The 16,884-nt window shown below is 42.0% G+C and overlaps 1 protein-coding gene across 2 annotated transcripts in view; it reads right to left on the bottom strand.

Annotated features, from left to right (window-relative positions):
• The window catches only part of TRPC1 (transient receptor potential cation channel subfamily C member 1), a 67,308-nt gene that overhangs the window by 29,447 nt on the left and 20,977 nt on the right, over positions 1-16,884 (bottom strand). For both annotated transcript variants that reach the window (XM_018555630.1, XM_018555631.1), the window contains 4 exons: positions 15,321-15,452; positions 12,677-12,872; positions 9,928-10,264; positions 2,207-2,346 (listed from right to left, as the gene is read on the bottom strand). In XM_018555630.1, coding sequence (XP_018411132.1) covers positions 2,207-2,346; positions 9,928-10,264; positions 12,677-12,872; positions 15,321-15,452 — 805 coding nt within the window. The remainder of the gene's footprint in view (positions 1-2,206; positions 2,347-9,927; positions 10,265-12,676; positions 12,873-15,320; positions 15,453-16,884) is intronic.

Raw genomic sequence — 16,884 nt, 5'->3', positions numbered from 1 at the left:
TGAGGGGGGAGAATAGGGGAGAGGGCACCTCCCTAAAATGATGGCAGGCAGCAGGGGAAGGAACAGATAGTACAGGAGCTAGTGCTTCCCCTGCTATCTGCTATAAAAAAACAGATAGCTGGGGATCCCGGAAAGGTTTACTCTGATAGAGCAGAGTAAACCATTCCGGGGCAAAATGTTTTTCTCCCGGCGGAATTGGAGAGTTGGGATTTCTGCATCGGTTCTAAACCATTCGATAAAGTGAATTTACTGTATAGTGGCTTTATGCTTTATGGCTTTATACTCATTTTTTTATACTAAAGACTAAAAAATAAAATATAAAAAATAGGTAAAAAGTATCATTTTCAATGATCCCCTGATAATTATAGCTGAATAGAGGAAGAGAGCTTTTATTCCTTAAAATTACTTTTTTCCTTTCTTTTTATTTTTGCTATTGACTCTTTCCCCATGCAGTAAATTTGGACTTTAGATATATGTCCTGTTGTAAAATGTATTTTTTTTTGTCAATATGTCTTGGTTTTTATATTGTTTTTGGTCTTTAATTAAAAAGCATAAAGAAAAAATAGGTAAGAAGATAAATATGAAATATATTAATTGTAGCACCCTGTTAAGCAGGAGAGCTTATTTAAATTTTGTTGCTGTCAGATTGTATTCAGTCTGATATCGATCTAATAGTCCATGCTCATTTGTTTTCCCCTAAACAAACTGTTATCGTTTTTATCTGCCTGCTGCTGGGTGTATCCTTGCAACAGAGCAGAGCAACCAATAATTGACTGTTGTAAATATCTTTGTCTCTCTGGCCAATCACTAGGAGGTTCATGGCAAGTGGTTCATGCTGGAGAGGACATAAATATTTGAGGAAGACCATTTGAGGCTTTTTTTTTCCCCTGGGCCCTGCCTGGGGGGAGGTGGCTATGGACTGTCTGACTTGGCTAGGCCTGAAGCATAGGAGGCCAAGCCATGTGCTCACAGTGAGGCCCGAGTCTGGGGGCCCAGTGGCTGAAATTGAGGATGAAGATGACAGAGTAACTTCAACAGGCACAGGGAACCTAAGAACTGAGCCTCTACTGTAACTTGAGAGTCTGTTCCTGAATGGACTAGTAACTTCTGATTCAAGTACTGCATAGCCAGGAGCTCAAAACACAGACCGCCACAATTGGCTTAAAGCTCCTATATCTGTGATGGCAGCAAATACTTTGTTCTACAACTTAATGGAGTCTACACCATCCTGGATGTTCTGAGCCCTAACCCTCTCTCCCTGAGTTCTACAGCCTTGTTACTAAAATCCCTAGGCAGGCTAGGAAGACCCGTTTATTCCAGCGGCTCCTGCGGGGGTGAGCGCTACATAATATTTTATGTCCAACCAGCAAGTGGAACATTAAGTCCCTTTCATATTATTTTCAGTTTCTCCTTATTTCCTGTTGTAAACAGCCTGTTGCTTACAAAGCTCAATAACTCAAACGAAAACCTAGACCCAAGTGAACAATCAGAGCATTGCCCTATACTTTTTTCAGCCTTTGAACTGCTCCAAGGCTGCGTTCACACCTGACCGTTTTGTAGGGCGTTCTACGCTCGACGAACGCTCTACAAAACGGTCAAAAATATAAATTGCATTGTAGTCAATGCCTTCGTTCCCACCTCGCCGTATTTCCGCCTGTCCCTGACGCCCTACAAAACGGCCCACGCCTGAAAAGGTCCCGGGACTACTTTGGGCCCTTTGTAGGGCGTTTTCCATTTGGATACTGCCAAGTAGCCTTTGGAATCGCGCGACGGTCGCGCGACTTTTTTACCACGAATCGCGGTAAAAAAAAACGCGTGACGGTCGCGCGACAGACGCGCATATTACAATACGCCTAGGTGTGAATGGGGCCCAAGGGAGGTTTCAGTGCGAGACAGACTGAATGAATGGAGACATCTACTGTGCTTTCTGGGTAAATTAAATGTTTATTTGTAAAATAAAATTATCAAATAAAAAAACAGATATAAAAGAACATTTTAAAATTCTACACGATTAAGCAAAAAAAGTAAATTGACCCATAACCATTATAGTTTTTTTATGTGATGCTGTCATCTGCTGTCATGACATGTGCAAACATCAGGCTGCATGACCCTTAAAGGAATTAGCCTTACCAATTTCAGACTTGCCGGATTGCTGGCCCAACTTTGTTAAACAAAAAAGCATCAAATGATCATGAACATAACTCACCTTACTGTGAGCCACAATTTTCAGAGTAAAGGTTGCCAGATACAAGGAATTCATCACAAAGCTGAGTTGGTTTCGAGATTCCTCAAGAAAATCTTCTAAACCATCATACCAGAGACGTTTCACATCTGACCAAACCATACCTATAGAAAGACACATGAGCAATCAGACATGAAATACAAACAATGTGATTCCTCTAATCTGAAACTGAAGCTCATACATTGTCCCAGATAAAACATTACTTTTCTCCTGATCCAAGCAAGCTTCCTAACAGTGAATGTCTGGAATACTTTGTAGATTACTGTTCAGTGAAAATTCCACAGTTCTTATTAATAACTCACAAAGTATATCCAAAAGGCAAATTACTGTAAAGGTTAATAAAGATATTTGCGAGGCATTTTAAAGTATTGCAAAACAGCCATTATCTGAATACCAGGAAACGGGCACTGAAGAGCATTAAAACACTGTGTGAATTCCTCTTTTTCCTCTTCATGTCATAGAGAAGCTCCTGAAATTGAAGGCTGATGGCCGGAATGTGCAGTAATAGCTTACTAATCCTCTAACTGGAGTTCTGAGCAAGACATGGCATGTAATGGGTGTGTGTACTGAGTGTGTAGCGGAGTACACTGGTGTATCTTCTAGGGCTGCAACCAACTAATCGATTATGAGACTAGTTGTCAACTATTCTCAATATTGATTAGTTGGTTGGGTCATCTACTCTCTCCTCCATGCTGGGAGGAGGGCACAGCAAGCAGTGGGCGGGTGCAATAGCCGGCCTGCTATTGTACTTTGAAATGGCCAAAAACAGGCTGACAATTGCACCAGCCCACTACCGTACCTGCTGTATTTACATTCAGCGGCGTCTGCGGAATCTTGCCACTGGCAGCTATCGTTCGCTGGCTGAAGCTATTCAATCGCCATGTGCTTACAATACAATTAAAAAAATTATAAAAAGTAGGAAAAAAGTCATCTTCGGTTTTGGCCTGACAAATTCTGCTGCAGGAGGTGTGTTGCAGTGCCATTCATTTCAATGGCACCCCAAATGCGCTTCCCTCCCACAGTGTGATCGCTTGCACTGGAACACACAGTACCGCGATGCCGTGCGTTCCAGTGCAGTGCAATTGCAAGAAAATGTGCATGCAGTTTTATTCTGAAGTTGACCTCATGTTTGTAACACTGCATTTGTGTATTTTATTTTAAATTAAGGATGGTATTTAATTTTTTTATCCGATTAATCAATTAATCAAAACAATAATCGGCCAACTAATCGATTTTAAAAATAATCAATACCCGCAGCCCTAGTGTCTTCTTCATACACTTTGCTGTACACAACATATTCAACACCACTCAATTCTGAATGCAGCGCTTTATGTTATATTTTCCATAACAGTAAACATTGCATTGCTGTCATATTAATAGACAGAAGGTATTCATATCACTTGGACCGAGTCACACACTGTTCAGTAAACTGGCAACATTCTGTTTCTACAATCTTTTTTAAGGTATGTATACAATCTTTTTAGTACTCTATAAGTACTTTGTAAGGCTCAGTGTACAAGGTAAAGTGGCCCACAGTTCACAAGCACATATCCCTTTAATTGTTGTTAGTGTAAACTGATGCAAGCTGAAATCAGATTCTGGCATGGATTACAGAATGTTATTATTCTTTACCATTTTACTAAACAAAGCTGGCTCGTGTCCAACTCAATCAAAGCAAGAGCTCACGTAGAAAAGCTTTGGTTCTCTGCATTGTCTATGCGCTTGAAGTCCTCTTTAAACACAATCCTGCAGATTTCCATTTACTTTAATTTTGTAGTGTGGATGATCATTCCCAGGACGCGTTTGACGTTCTTTGCATTTCTTTGAACACAGCAGGTGCCTACTGAGATCTGAAGCAGGTAATATAAATCCGCTGCATTGCAACTCATTAAGTAACTGCGTACAAATGAAGTAATCATAAACAAAGACCACCTACACAAGCCCTAAGGCTCCATTCACCTATAGATGTTGCGTTTTCTGTGCGGAAGATTGCGCAGCACGAAAACGCTAAAATCTTTAATCTGCACGGATTCCGCTCGTTTGCGGCTATTACTAGCTGAAGTCACGCTTGGACCATTTAGCGGGACACGCGGTTTTGTACCCCGCGGTCCACGGAATAGTCTGAACAATGCACATTAAATTGCATTGTTTTTGCTATTTAGAGCGGTTCCACACATATTTGTGTGGCCGAATACATGGCTAAAACCAATTATATGTGAATGGAGCCTTAGCCCAGGTTCACACCATTTTCCAGGCCAGATCTGGAACGTGGTGCATTGCGTTCTGCCGTATTTTTATAGCGATTTTGTGCAGTACAGTGCGTTCCATGCATTTGTATGCGTTTCCATGTGTTCCAGTGCATGCGAGACCAGAAAAAATAAGACAAGCAGTATTCTTTTTTGTCTGGTCCGGAACGGACTGCGCTGGTGTGAACAGAGCCCAGAAATACCATAGGGATACATTGGGATGCTTTTTTGGTTCAGGAACAAACTGTTGTGGTCTGGACATGATCCGGAAATGGTGTGAACAAGCCCTGAGGGGTGTGACCGACTTAGACCTCATTTTAAAAACTTAACAAGAGTTTAGCTAAAAATACACCTGTACTTTAAAGTGGCCCTAAACTCAGGAGTTAAATCTTAAAACTATTAACAAAAATGTATCTTATTTATGTATCACTCGGCTGTAGATCATCTCAATAAAAAAAAGTAAGCTAAATATGAGATTTTAGTCCATCACAGGAGTGAGCTTGGAGCGGTGGCTACTTTACAACACACACAGGGACCATGGGGAACAAAAGTAGCCACCCTCCAGAAGGAAGGACAGTGTTAGCACCAATTCAGAGATGATTTGAGGATCTACAGCCGAGTGATACACAAATAAGATACATTTGAGGTACTTAAAGTTAAGGTAAGTTAAGGTACTTGAATGTACATTTAACTCCTGAGTTTAGTGTCACTTTAACTGCAATTTATAATGATTGTTTAGTTCATCTAATTTGAGTTTTATTTTTAAAATTCATAAAGTGGTTAAATTAAATATGGAATGCTAACAATCAGAGGTGACAAGAGGTAAACAAAAAAAAAGTGGAGTAATAGTTTTCCAACTTTAAAAAATGTGGGTGAACATGTTAAGGAAGGTTATAATAGGCAGGACAGGGCTGAGGGATACATAGAAGAGATGGCTGCCTTGGGCATTTCAGCCGAATGGGGGGTGGAGAGGACACAGCTCAAAATGCCATCTATGTTTTTGAGGTACATCACGGCTCATGGACAGAGGGTGCACTTTGGCCTTGTCACCTTGGGTCTTGTCCCCGCACTGATAGTAGGATGCTTAGAATAATTATATGCAGTGATCTTAGGGAATTACAGCTGAAGGTAGTGAACAGAGCATATGTTTATATATAGAAATATAAGAGGTGGGCTAAGGATGAGGGTGGTGTTGATGTCCAACATGTGGGACTCTCAACCCAAGCCTCAGCCATATGGTGTTTAGTCATAAAGAAGTGAACAGGTTGTGCCATAAGATAGCTGGTCAGGTGAGTGGATACTGCTGAAAAGGCACATACTGTTAACATTTGAAGAGATCATGTTCCTACCTTTTACATCCGAAATGGAACTAAAAATCCCAATGAATTTAATAACACTCAAGGAACTAGTTCAAAGATGGTTGTCTAGAAACATACCACAAGTTGGATCCAGCAGATTTCAAGGTTTTCATTAATGGAATGTTATGCTGCCTCTGGAAACAACCACCCACATGGGAAAGTGAAGTGTGATAAACACTGGGTAAAATAAAGAGAAACCTTTCCAGTGTTACAGCATATCATGTAGAGATATTTTTGCATTGATATGTGTTTGTCTCCTCTGCAGTGTCCTAGATTTGCCTCGGTCAGAGGACAGGCAGGAGCAGGGCAGCCATCAGGGGGGTACGGCCGATACTCATGTAAGGGGCCCCGGCAGCCTGGGGGGCCCATCCAGGTCCCTTACATGACTATCGGCCGACGGTGAAGGGCAAGGAGGCGGAGGCCTGGCCCTAGCAGCACAGGGCCCTAGCATTGCCGTTCCAGCGGCTTTGAGACAAGCGGGGGCCCCATCAGCGCGGCTGCTCGTCCGAGGTCAGACTGGCCGGAAGTGATGTCACGTTAGTGACGTGACGTCACTTCTGGCCTGTTCCGGCGGCAGACGAGGCCATGTGTGCAGGTAAGAGGAGCTAGGAAGGAAGGAAGGAAATGAGGGGAGGGATGCAGCCCTGACCAGCCCACCTGAGACCCCTTCAGAGCCCACCATAGACAATCTCAGATGGGCTGTGCAGCATCTATGGTGCGCTCTGCAGGGTCACTCTCAGGTGGGTCCAGTGTCCAGCGTGTCACTAAGCCTTTCGTCCAGCGCGTCACTAAGCCCTGCGTCAAGCGCCTCACTAAGCCCTGCGTCCAGCGGCGCGGTGGGGGGGGGGCCCGGCCTAGAGCCGTGTAAGGGGCCCCAAAATTTCTGATGGCTGCCCTGGGCAGGAGACAATAAATATGTCTGTTTAATACAATTATGTAAATAATAATCATTTTAAGCAGAACTCTGGGCAAATTGAAAATTAGCCTTGTTGCGGAGCTACCCACAAGTGTTAATTGCTCGTTTTGGTCCAGGGTCTAAAATAAAAAAGATGCACTCACCTGATTCTGGGGCGGTGAACGCCCATCTTTTTCTTTCCCTCCACTTCAGCTGTGAAATATCCCTCTGCATCCTCACATCCCATCCAAGCCAATGTACTTGTTATTAAATGTGAAAACATCAGCGGGGCTTAGAACACCAGAGCCCAGGGAAGAGGATCCTGGAACGGGTGAGTGTATCCTTTTTATTTTAGACCCTAGACCAAAACAAGCAGTTAACTCTTGCAGTAGGGGGAGGGGGGTAGCCCAACTGCAAGGGTTAACTTGTGAAATTTCTTTTTTGAATCTAAAGTTTTGTTTTTTTTAAAGAGAAAGTAGAAACTCCAGCACTGATTTGCGATTAGTTGGCTTCTGCAGTTTATAAATCCAAATGGGTCCAACCTCAGATAGGAGGGGGTGAGAGGGAGTGCATGTTCCTCCTCTAAGTCATTCAGATGTGTGTTTGTGTAATCTGACCTGTTATTCAGACTCATTCAGAACACATAATAGGGAGGAATTTATCAAAACTGGGCGCGGAATGAATCTGGAGCAATGGCAACCAATCAGCTTCTCTCTTCAGTTTGTTCAGTTAAGATTTGAAAATCAACCAATCAGAGACGCTGATTGGTTGACACGCACTGCTCCAGATTCTGCCTGCTCCAGTTTTGATAAATTCCCTTCATAGTATGTCAATTAGTCAGTCTGGTGAAAACCTGGGGTAGTAACCTCCTGCCTGCTGTCTTCTGGATGCAATTGGTACATATGAAATGTATATTCAATATTTCATATTTACCTAACTAAAAAGAAAAAATATTTGATCCCATTATTTACACAGAAAATATATGCAAAACACTGTGCCTTAGCAATAAGTTTCATAGTAACGTTGTCCTGTGGCATGAAACTGGTTCATTTATTTTCCTTTCTGTAAAATGCTGCACTTCCTCTAGGGATAGTCTTTCTAAACATATTATTGGGAATTAGTATTTTTATAACAGTGGAGTTAGTGTGGGTGTTGTGGTTAGTTCCAATGGGTGGCCAGGCCACCAAGGGCTAAAATCAGTAATGAATAGCAATGAATTGAAAATATGAAGTGCCCATGTGTACTGAGACTCTGTTCATTGAGATATGAATTCCATTAAACTACATTTAACATTTCATATTACCGTATATATATTTCATAACAATTCAGTGATATATTATCTTTAGGTGGCTGGATTACAAAAAGCTTTACTAGTTTTAGGACTCAATGCCCACTTGGAAACATGAACATTGTAGAAACTAGACATTATATTGGGTTTTGCTTAAAAATGTAAGCCAGCTGTGCTCATAAGTGTCCTCTGTAACAAAGAACCATAAAAGTGAGAAAACTCATGAGGCTTTCAAAAGTGAAAAGCATTAATAGTACTCCAAACAACAGTACTTTGATGAGGCTCATACAACTGTTAGTACACTCAGCGGCAGCAGATGTGAATGCCATATTTTTGTCTGGATGCCACCTTCCTGAAAAGAACAGTTTCCCATCTTGCATTTGCTCTATGCCAAATCTGCCATTCAGTGCCCCATATGTACCATCTCTGTGCCAACTCACGGAATACATGAACTACATTCCTGCTAAGCTTCTAATGTGCCTTATGAAAAGTTAAAACTCTAAACTGTTGTTAACTCTCTCCCCTGCAAATCACACGCAGGTTATTTTATGCTTGTAAAGCCATAGTGTTGAGGTGGAAGTCTCCTACCCTACCTAAGAACTGCTGGATGGTGTTGGTGAATAATGCTCTAGCTTTGTACAGAGGTATATAGGACAGTAGGGGGTTCTTGCATCTTCTGAAAATTGTATGTGATTGTTGGGATTCATCATTTCAGAATATGGCAATCTGAAGAACAGTGAGCAGAAAGATCCATTTTTATGTTTGTGAGCCGTGTAACTGCTGCTTTAGTATTCAGACTCTTGTAAACACATTGGTGTTCTTCCATGCCTGGCCACCGTTCAGCAAACAGTTGAGATCACTCTGCTGAGTTGGAATACTGGGGAAATGTTATGTGATTGTTGGCAGAGTTCAGCACTGGCTATGTAGGTGGCTGACCAAATCAAATCATATATTGGCACCGTATGGTCAACCAAGCACTAAAATTAACAAAATGCTAGTCATGAAGCAGTATCCCTGAACTGATGTACCAGAGCCTAAAAAGGCAATTTTAAGGCCACAGTTAGTCATTTTAATGATAAAGTAACATAAACATGGGTTTTAAACCTAATTTTGATGAGAGGGTGATTGGGGCACCTGATGTATGAAATAACATTTGCCTCTCTGTGAGATGTTATGCCAAGCGTGCAATGCTGTTCTACGACTGAATGAACACCTAGACATTCAGCAGCGGTTCATTCAGTCTAGAAGCGTTTTCCTAAACTAGAAATTTTTGTGTCCATTGAACCCACTTTTGCACAGCTAAACATGTGTAAATGTGTATAAAAGCGACTAACTAAACACAGGAAAAAGTGATCTGGAAATCATAAAATTGTTTATACTTACCAGATAACTTCTCTTGTGTTTAAACTAGGAATGCATCGCGTACGAATACTGATATTCTGCTTTCAGTACTCGCCGATACAGAGTACCGATACTGGTGCTTCTGCTGACATGGAGCCGGCTTCCCAGGCAATTAGGAAGCCGGGCGGCGGGTAATGACATGCTGTCAGGCTTCCTAAATTGCCCAGGAAGCAAATATTTATTTTATAAATATAAAGTTTACAGTATGTATGTAAGTATAATGTCTTTTTATATATAAAAGTAAAAAGTAAAAATGTATAACAAATAAACATTCCCATTATGCGTAACATGAATTGACTAAGAAAATTATATTACTTTTGGATAATATAAATCCAGCCAGCCACAGAATATAATCTACATGCCCAATTTATATATTTCAACCACATCAGCAGCAGCAGCAGAAACTGTATAAACTAAATAAAGTCAAGTCTTAATTTATGTTTTGGTTCCACCACAAGCACATCATTTTTCTAACTTGCTAATGTCCATCTACTTACCAATGAGCCATATGATGAGCAGATAGTCAATTCTCTCTAAAGCTGGTCCCATTGTGTTCTTCTTGTCCTCATTGTAGACTAAGGAATACAGGTTGAGAAGCAGAAGGAATGTGAAGTAAGAGGCCCCATGTATGATAAATTTCATGAAAGGTGTGTGGATCATGCGTCCAACCTGTGACTTGGGGGCAAGGAGATAGCACAGGGACAGAATGGGCCAGCATATGGCCACAGTGAGGACAATCAATATCTTCTTGCAGGTGTGTTTTCGCCTGTAGGCGGCCATTTGCCCAAACCAGACAGTGTTGAGGAACTGCTGGCAGTTGGACTGAGATACAAACTGAAAAAAAGAGAACAAGAAATAGAAGGAAACAACATATATAAAGGGTTCCAGAACCAATTCTGTATAATACTCTGGATATGACATTTTATGGAAACTGTAGTGTATTAAGTTGGGAAGAAACCAAAGAAAAAACAACTACAGACCAAGAGGTTCATTGCCTCCGGATTTGAAATAGCATAAAAATGTGTTTCGTTTGACAAAACGAATGAAAAGGGTTTTAGTTTTCTTTCATTTTGTCCGAAACAAATTTTTTGCATTTGCACATGTCTGTTATACTGATCTGATCCTCTAAAGCCAGCCGGCTCTTAGACCGGTCGCTTCCGCCTCGCTCCCCCTCCGCTGCAGCATGAGTCACCACGTTCTATACACAATGTATAGGATGTGACGATGCCGAGGGATATATAATCGCCGCAGTGAAGGAGGAAACAGACTGGAGGAAGTGCTGTGACAGCCGGCTGACTCCCAGGATCAAGTGTTTATAACCTACGCAAGTAAGCAAGTATGTTAAGAAGATGCGTTGGGGTGCCGTTGAGAATAAATGACACAACACTGCACCAAAGCATGTAACACAATAGTGTGAAAAGGCCCTAATTGTTATTATATGCTACTAGTGTATCTTACTCCATATTTACGCCATAGATCCATACTTCTAGCAATTCATCTCTAGCAATTTTAGTAGCACAACTGACCCTGACACTACTTAGCTGTTAGGTTTAACCTTATAGAAAACAATGATCTTTAAATGACTAATGGAGCCACAGCAGTCAATAACTGAAATCTGTGGGAATATGTAGTAAGTCTACGCTGAGCTTTCCTTCAGAAAATACTAGTTGCATGACTGTTATGCTGATCTGAAAACATCAATGTGACTTTCCTAGTCACTGACCCAAAACAAGCATGTAAATCAGGACTTCTGACTTCAGTTTGACGTTATTTGCTGAATGCTTGTTCCTGATCAGTTAGGGCTGACACCATTCCTTGCAGTGTGTTGTCAGCCCACAACAGGAAGTTAGGAGCTGAATGCATTTCTGGCAGGATCAATCGGTATCTTTCTGTACTTGCAGCATCTTTAAAGGGATAATCATGGGGTAATGTGCGTGTATTGTACACATCTACTGCATATGCTTTTCATTTCTTGCCATACACTTGAAGCAGGATTATCCACACATTTCCTGATGTACAGACACTAGAGGGAGTGTTTGCAAATCTGTATATAAAACGCAGTAACTAAAGCTCAGAGTATATACAGTATATATGTTATCTGTAAATGTGAAATGTAAATATATAATGTTTATCTGTAAATGTTTAATGTAAACATATTGGGAAGAATTTATTAAAACTGGAGCAGTTATAGTGCCACCCAGATTACTTGTAAAGAACGAGCTTCGCCTGCAGCATCAGCCATGTTCTTGGTATAACCACTTCAGGACGACAACGTATACATGCGTACGGCGGCCCTGAAGTGGTTAAAAAACTTTATTAAAGGAGAACTATGAGGTGAGTGAAAATCACTCATCCTCATAGTTCGAGCCGTCGTGTGACAATTAAACTGTCACACGTCGGCTCAAAAGATCGGGAAGTAAACGAACACATACCGTCGCTCGCTCACTTCTCAATCCTGTCCCTGCAGAGAGCCGTGACTGTCACTCATGGCTCCCTGCAGGGATTCCCCCCTCCACTGTCCAATCCTCCAGCGCTGACTGGCGGAACGAATGGGGGAGGGGGCCTCTAGATAGGCAGAGCCAGCTGTAAATCACGCAGCTGGGTGGACGTTAGTTTGTGTCCTCTGTGACCCTGGGGAGAACTATGGGGAAAAGCACTGACCCCATAGTTCTCCTTTAAACTTGACATTTATTTAACTCTATGTGCAACAGCATGCTGTGATGTGTTATGGTGTGTCACAAAGCACTGCCCAAAAATGCAACATGTCTTACTTTTTTCACCACACCCCGATGCAGCACGTTGATATAAACTGAAGCAATAGGACATATTGCAAATTGCCTGGTCAATGCATTGGGACTGTCCAACACAGCCCAATGGGATGATGTGAATGAGCCCTAACATGTTAATATAATTTCATGATTTGTATTTTTATTTTGCAGCTTTCATTAAAATAGTAACCTGTGGTCCTGCATTGAAGTTCCTTGCATGTAAACAGGAAATAGCTGAAAGAGGCTGAAGGAGATTAGCAGGACTGAGATAGAGAAACCGTGAAAACAGTATTTTATGGCAAAAAAAAAAAAACCTGGCTATTATTTATCATAGGCAATACATTCGGAAACTAAATGTTATCATGTTAGGGCTTAGATCTACTTTAGGAAATTGTTAATTTAAGTTGAATATTGGTCAACACTTTACTTAATAATGAACTGTTTACATTGATTGTGATTATTTACTGAGTGGATTTACCTCTTTCTGGTTGTACTTGATTGCCAGCTTTAGTCGGCTCAGATTCATGCGCTCCTCTAGAAGTCCTCTTTTGTCCACTGGTTCATCACTAGACTGATGATTCAAGATGACTTCAAGTTCCCGAGAATTCCTAGCCTGAGCCAACAAGTCCTTGGCAAACGTCTTACACTTCTGAGCGAGCTCTTCATAATCATTCCTGAAAAGAACAGCTTAGTATAATATGATATGTTCTCCTTCTTACATCAATTGTGATCAATGTACCTACCATTCCTATTCATCTTCCTGCCCCTTTCGTAACCGTTCCCCGATATTTTCTATTTCCCATTCAAAAAGACAATACACAAAGCAATGAAGATTCACCAACTGCACCGATCAGAATTCAGTGTACAGGGCCCAGATCAGAGGAAGATTTTTGTCTGACTGATCAGCACACAAGTGTCAGTTTTCTTAAAAAGTACAACAATACAGAGGGTGGCAGTCTCCCTTGTTGGCAATCTGGCCATGATTAATGGCACGGTGGTGACTAGTGGGAAAGTCTGAGATGCAGAATACCATGGGGTCTATTCACTAAGCTGCCGTACGCAGCCGAGTGAATGACTGACCTAAAGCGAAGTGAGCCGAACGCTGTTCGGCTATTCACTTCAGGCTGGTATGGCTGATTTCAGCCGTATATCGGCTGAAATCAGCCGTACATTGGGTGGCTTCGGGTCGGCCGAACATGCTTCGGGTGGCTTCGGGTCGGCTACTCGCTGCTGTTCTGTCTATTCTTATAGATGCCGAACAGCAGTGAGTGAATAGCCGAATGCCGCTGAGAGGCATTCGGCTCGGCTGTTCTACTCGGTCCCTCTGTGGTACGGAGCAGAACAGAAAAATTGTTAAAAAAGTAGAAAAAAATTAATAGAAAACGATTGTGCGGAGCTAGCAGTGACAGCTAGCTCCGCCCAACTGTTTTCTATTGGCCGGCGGTTCTGCTGCTGTCAAAAAAAAGAAAAAAGATGTCACCATGGGAATGCATTGCTAGCTTCCTATTGGCTATTTCAATTTACAATAGCCAATAGCAAAATAGCTATTGTACCCGCCCTCGGCTGCTGTCAATCCCTGGTGGGGACCTGATGGAGAACTGCAGCAGGGGGCAGGTGCAATGCTAGTTTGCTATTGGCTACTGCAAATTGAAATAGCCTATAGGAATCTAGTAATGCATTCCTATGGCAAAAATGTTTTATTTTTTTTTCTATTGTGACACGGCTCCGTGTCAGAATGAAAAAAAAGAAAAAGCAGTGTTTCTCTTCTTGGCGGCCGGGAGCGGGAGACACCCGGAGCGCCCGGGAGAGTTAGGCTGTCTGGAGATCAGTGTCCCTGGTTAACTGGCCCTTTACATCTTTAAACAAGAGCTGCTGCCTGAGGTCCCTTGCTTGCTGGGGACCTCAGGCAGCTGTCTTTGACAGTGCCGTTCCGGATCCACATCTCCCCCTTCTTCCCGGCGTCCGCAGAGACCGGCACAGCACTGGACAGCCCTGGAGCCCGACACCCACCCACAGAGGCTGGCACAGCAGTGGGCTAATCTATTATGTGGCCACGGTAACAGCTGTCTCATCTCCCCCGGAGGAGGGAGGGAAATGAGGTAGACAAGCTCAGGCTGTCTATTGTGCTGTCAGGTCTCCTGAGCAATCATGCCGCAGCAATACAGGCACAGGACTTACTGCGATCTGGAGAGGCATCAGCGGACCAAGACGAGGGTAAGACGATTGGGGAATCCAACCTGTAGATCCGCAGCCGATGTTTCACTACAAGTCCCATCAAGTACCCTTCAGTCTGTAAATGCTGGGACTTGGAGTTCTACAACTGCAGAGGAGACTCATGTTCCCCAATTGGCTGTGTGATCCTCTGCAGAATGGATGATCGCACAGTGGGGGGTTGCTGTATAGGAGCTGTGTTATCTACAATGTGCAGTTTGGGATGAATCCAGCATTAGCACCCCAACCCCCCCGATGATTAGTTGGAAATCAGACAATGCTATTGTTAATGGGTTCAGTACTGATTGGGTGCCATGTACAATATATGTGACATGTTTAATGTATGGGAAGTTGCCAGTGTTTTCCTGTATGTGCTCTGGATAGAGATGCCTGTACACTCCAGTGTGTTTACGATACTGATCCAAGTGTTTACGATACTTGGCGAGTCCATACAGGTCAGTGTGACAGAACTCCAGCATGACCCCTCTGCTCCAATGTCATGTGTGTTCCTCAGTCTATGCACTGCATTCTGATCATGCTGGCAAATGGAAACTTTACCTATGATATTTATACAGTGTTAATGACTCATCCAGCAAGTTTAAATGACAGTAATAATTAGACTTACCATGCAGTTAATACAACATGTCAGCTTAGCCTTAACTGGAGCAAAGGTCACCATCTTCTTATCATACAGGTTATCACATTATAATAGAGAAAGTCCACCTTTTAGGGATGTCCTGATATCGATACTAGTACTTAAAATCATCAGTCTGTATTGTTTTAGGAAAAATATCACGTCTCTTTAAGAAAAAGTGTCAGTAATTGGTATCAGCAAGCACCTGAGGGAAAGTACTTGTACTTGGTCCTGAAAAAATGACATCCCTAGTAATATATCCTACTACTTTCCTTACCTAAATTCCACTTCTACAAGACTAAGCTCCTTCAAGTCTGCGCTGAGTTCAAATGCTCGCAATATAGGATCTTCTTCCGTTAGCATGATCAAAGCTGGACTGGCCAAACATCGATAAATATCAAGTCGAAACCTAAAGAAAGCATGCTTGTTTTAGAATACAGTTATACATTATCTATCCTATCACCTTATAGCGAATCAAAATCTCAAAGCAAAATTGTAATATAGTTCAGCTCATCAGACCTTAGATAGAGTGGCTGTATTGGTTTTTCTTTTTCAGGCTGTTTTTCTTTATTTGTACCTAGTAGATCTTCGCATAACACAATTTCTATCCCTGAGAGGATAAATTTACTCCTGCATGCGTGGAGCTCAATTTGTGTTGAGCTACAGGAAGTAATGTAGACACCATATTTCCAGCAAGATCAACAGGCATTTTCTGTACTTGCTGAAAATGTTCTTAACCTGCAAAAAAACTAATGAAGCCACATCTAAGGACTAGTAAGTCTCAATATATAACATTTTTGTTATTGACTTTAGTTATCCTTTAAAACTAAATTTACTGTATATTACCTTAAATTAAACTTTTCTTTTGTAAGACTTATATTTATGTTCATCGTTAGGCATAGAAAGAAAGCAATATGCTTTTTTTGTTACATTGTAAATGGAATTATGTTTGCAGATCTATAGTTTTTTATATATACAGTTGCATTGGTTCAGCCTTTAATTGAAGGTGTATTTGTAACCACTGCACAGAGCAATTTCTTACATTTGCACACACATGATATAATTTGAATTTTTTGGCCAGAAATCAGCTACAGACCACAAAACAATTATATATTTTCTGAAAGCAGAGGCCCTGTAGAATAAAAAGCTGCTAGTTGCAATACCCAGTTTTTTGGTAAAATATAAAAGATAGGGTTCATCCGGTAAATAGATACCAAACATGTCAAGCCTTACAATTGCGTGAGTCCATGAAACTAAAAAAAAACACAATAACCAAAATGTCCCATTGTCAACGCTTTAAATGCTTTTACGGCTCACCAGTTTAGTGTTAACAGTGATTGATGGGCCTAGAATTATTGCTCTCACTGCGACGGTCGCAACGATATGTAACATGTGCACATGGGGGGCGGCGGACTTTGTCACCTAGGGACCCCAAAGAAGCTGGTAAAGCAGAGATCTGGATCACCAGCTTCTTCTTCTGGCTCTAGGAGCCAGAGAATGTGCCCAGTGACACCGGAAGTGCTGTAATGCACATCAGCTCCTGGTCCAGTGATAGGAGAGATCAGCGGCTGGAAGCCGGGGGACAGTGGAGCCCGGGAAGCTGACAGTGGCACCGGCGGAGGGGGTGACACACGCCGCAGCATCCGGCGCCTGTACAGTTGCCGGATCTCTTGTACATGAACAGCAATCGCCGGCTGTTTGAAATGGTACCAAGAACACGTGTTCTTGGTATAACCACTTCTAGTGGAGGATGTACATTTATGTGAACCTGCTGGAAGTGGTTAACTAGGTCTAGATACTTGAAGGACCATCACTGGATATTTTATTAATGCTGCATATTA

Source organism: Nanorana parkeri, unplaced genomic scaffold, assembly GCF_000935625.1.
Source record: "Nanorana parkeri isolate BGI_ZX_2015 unplaced genomic scaffold, ASM93562v1 scaffold205, whole genome shotgun sequence".
Lineage (NCBI taxonomy): Eukaryota > Metazoa > Chordata > Amphibia > Anura > Dicroglossidae > Nanorana > Nanorana parkeri.
Note: the sequence above shows the minus strand (reverse complement) of the source record. Positions and strands in the feature narration are given on the sequence as shown.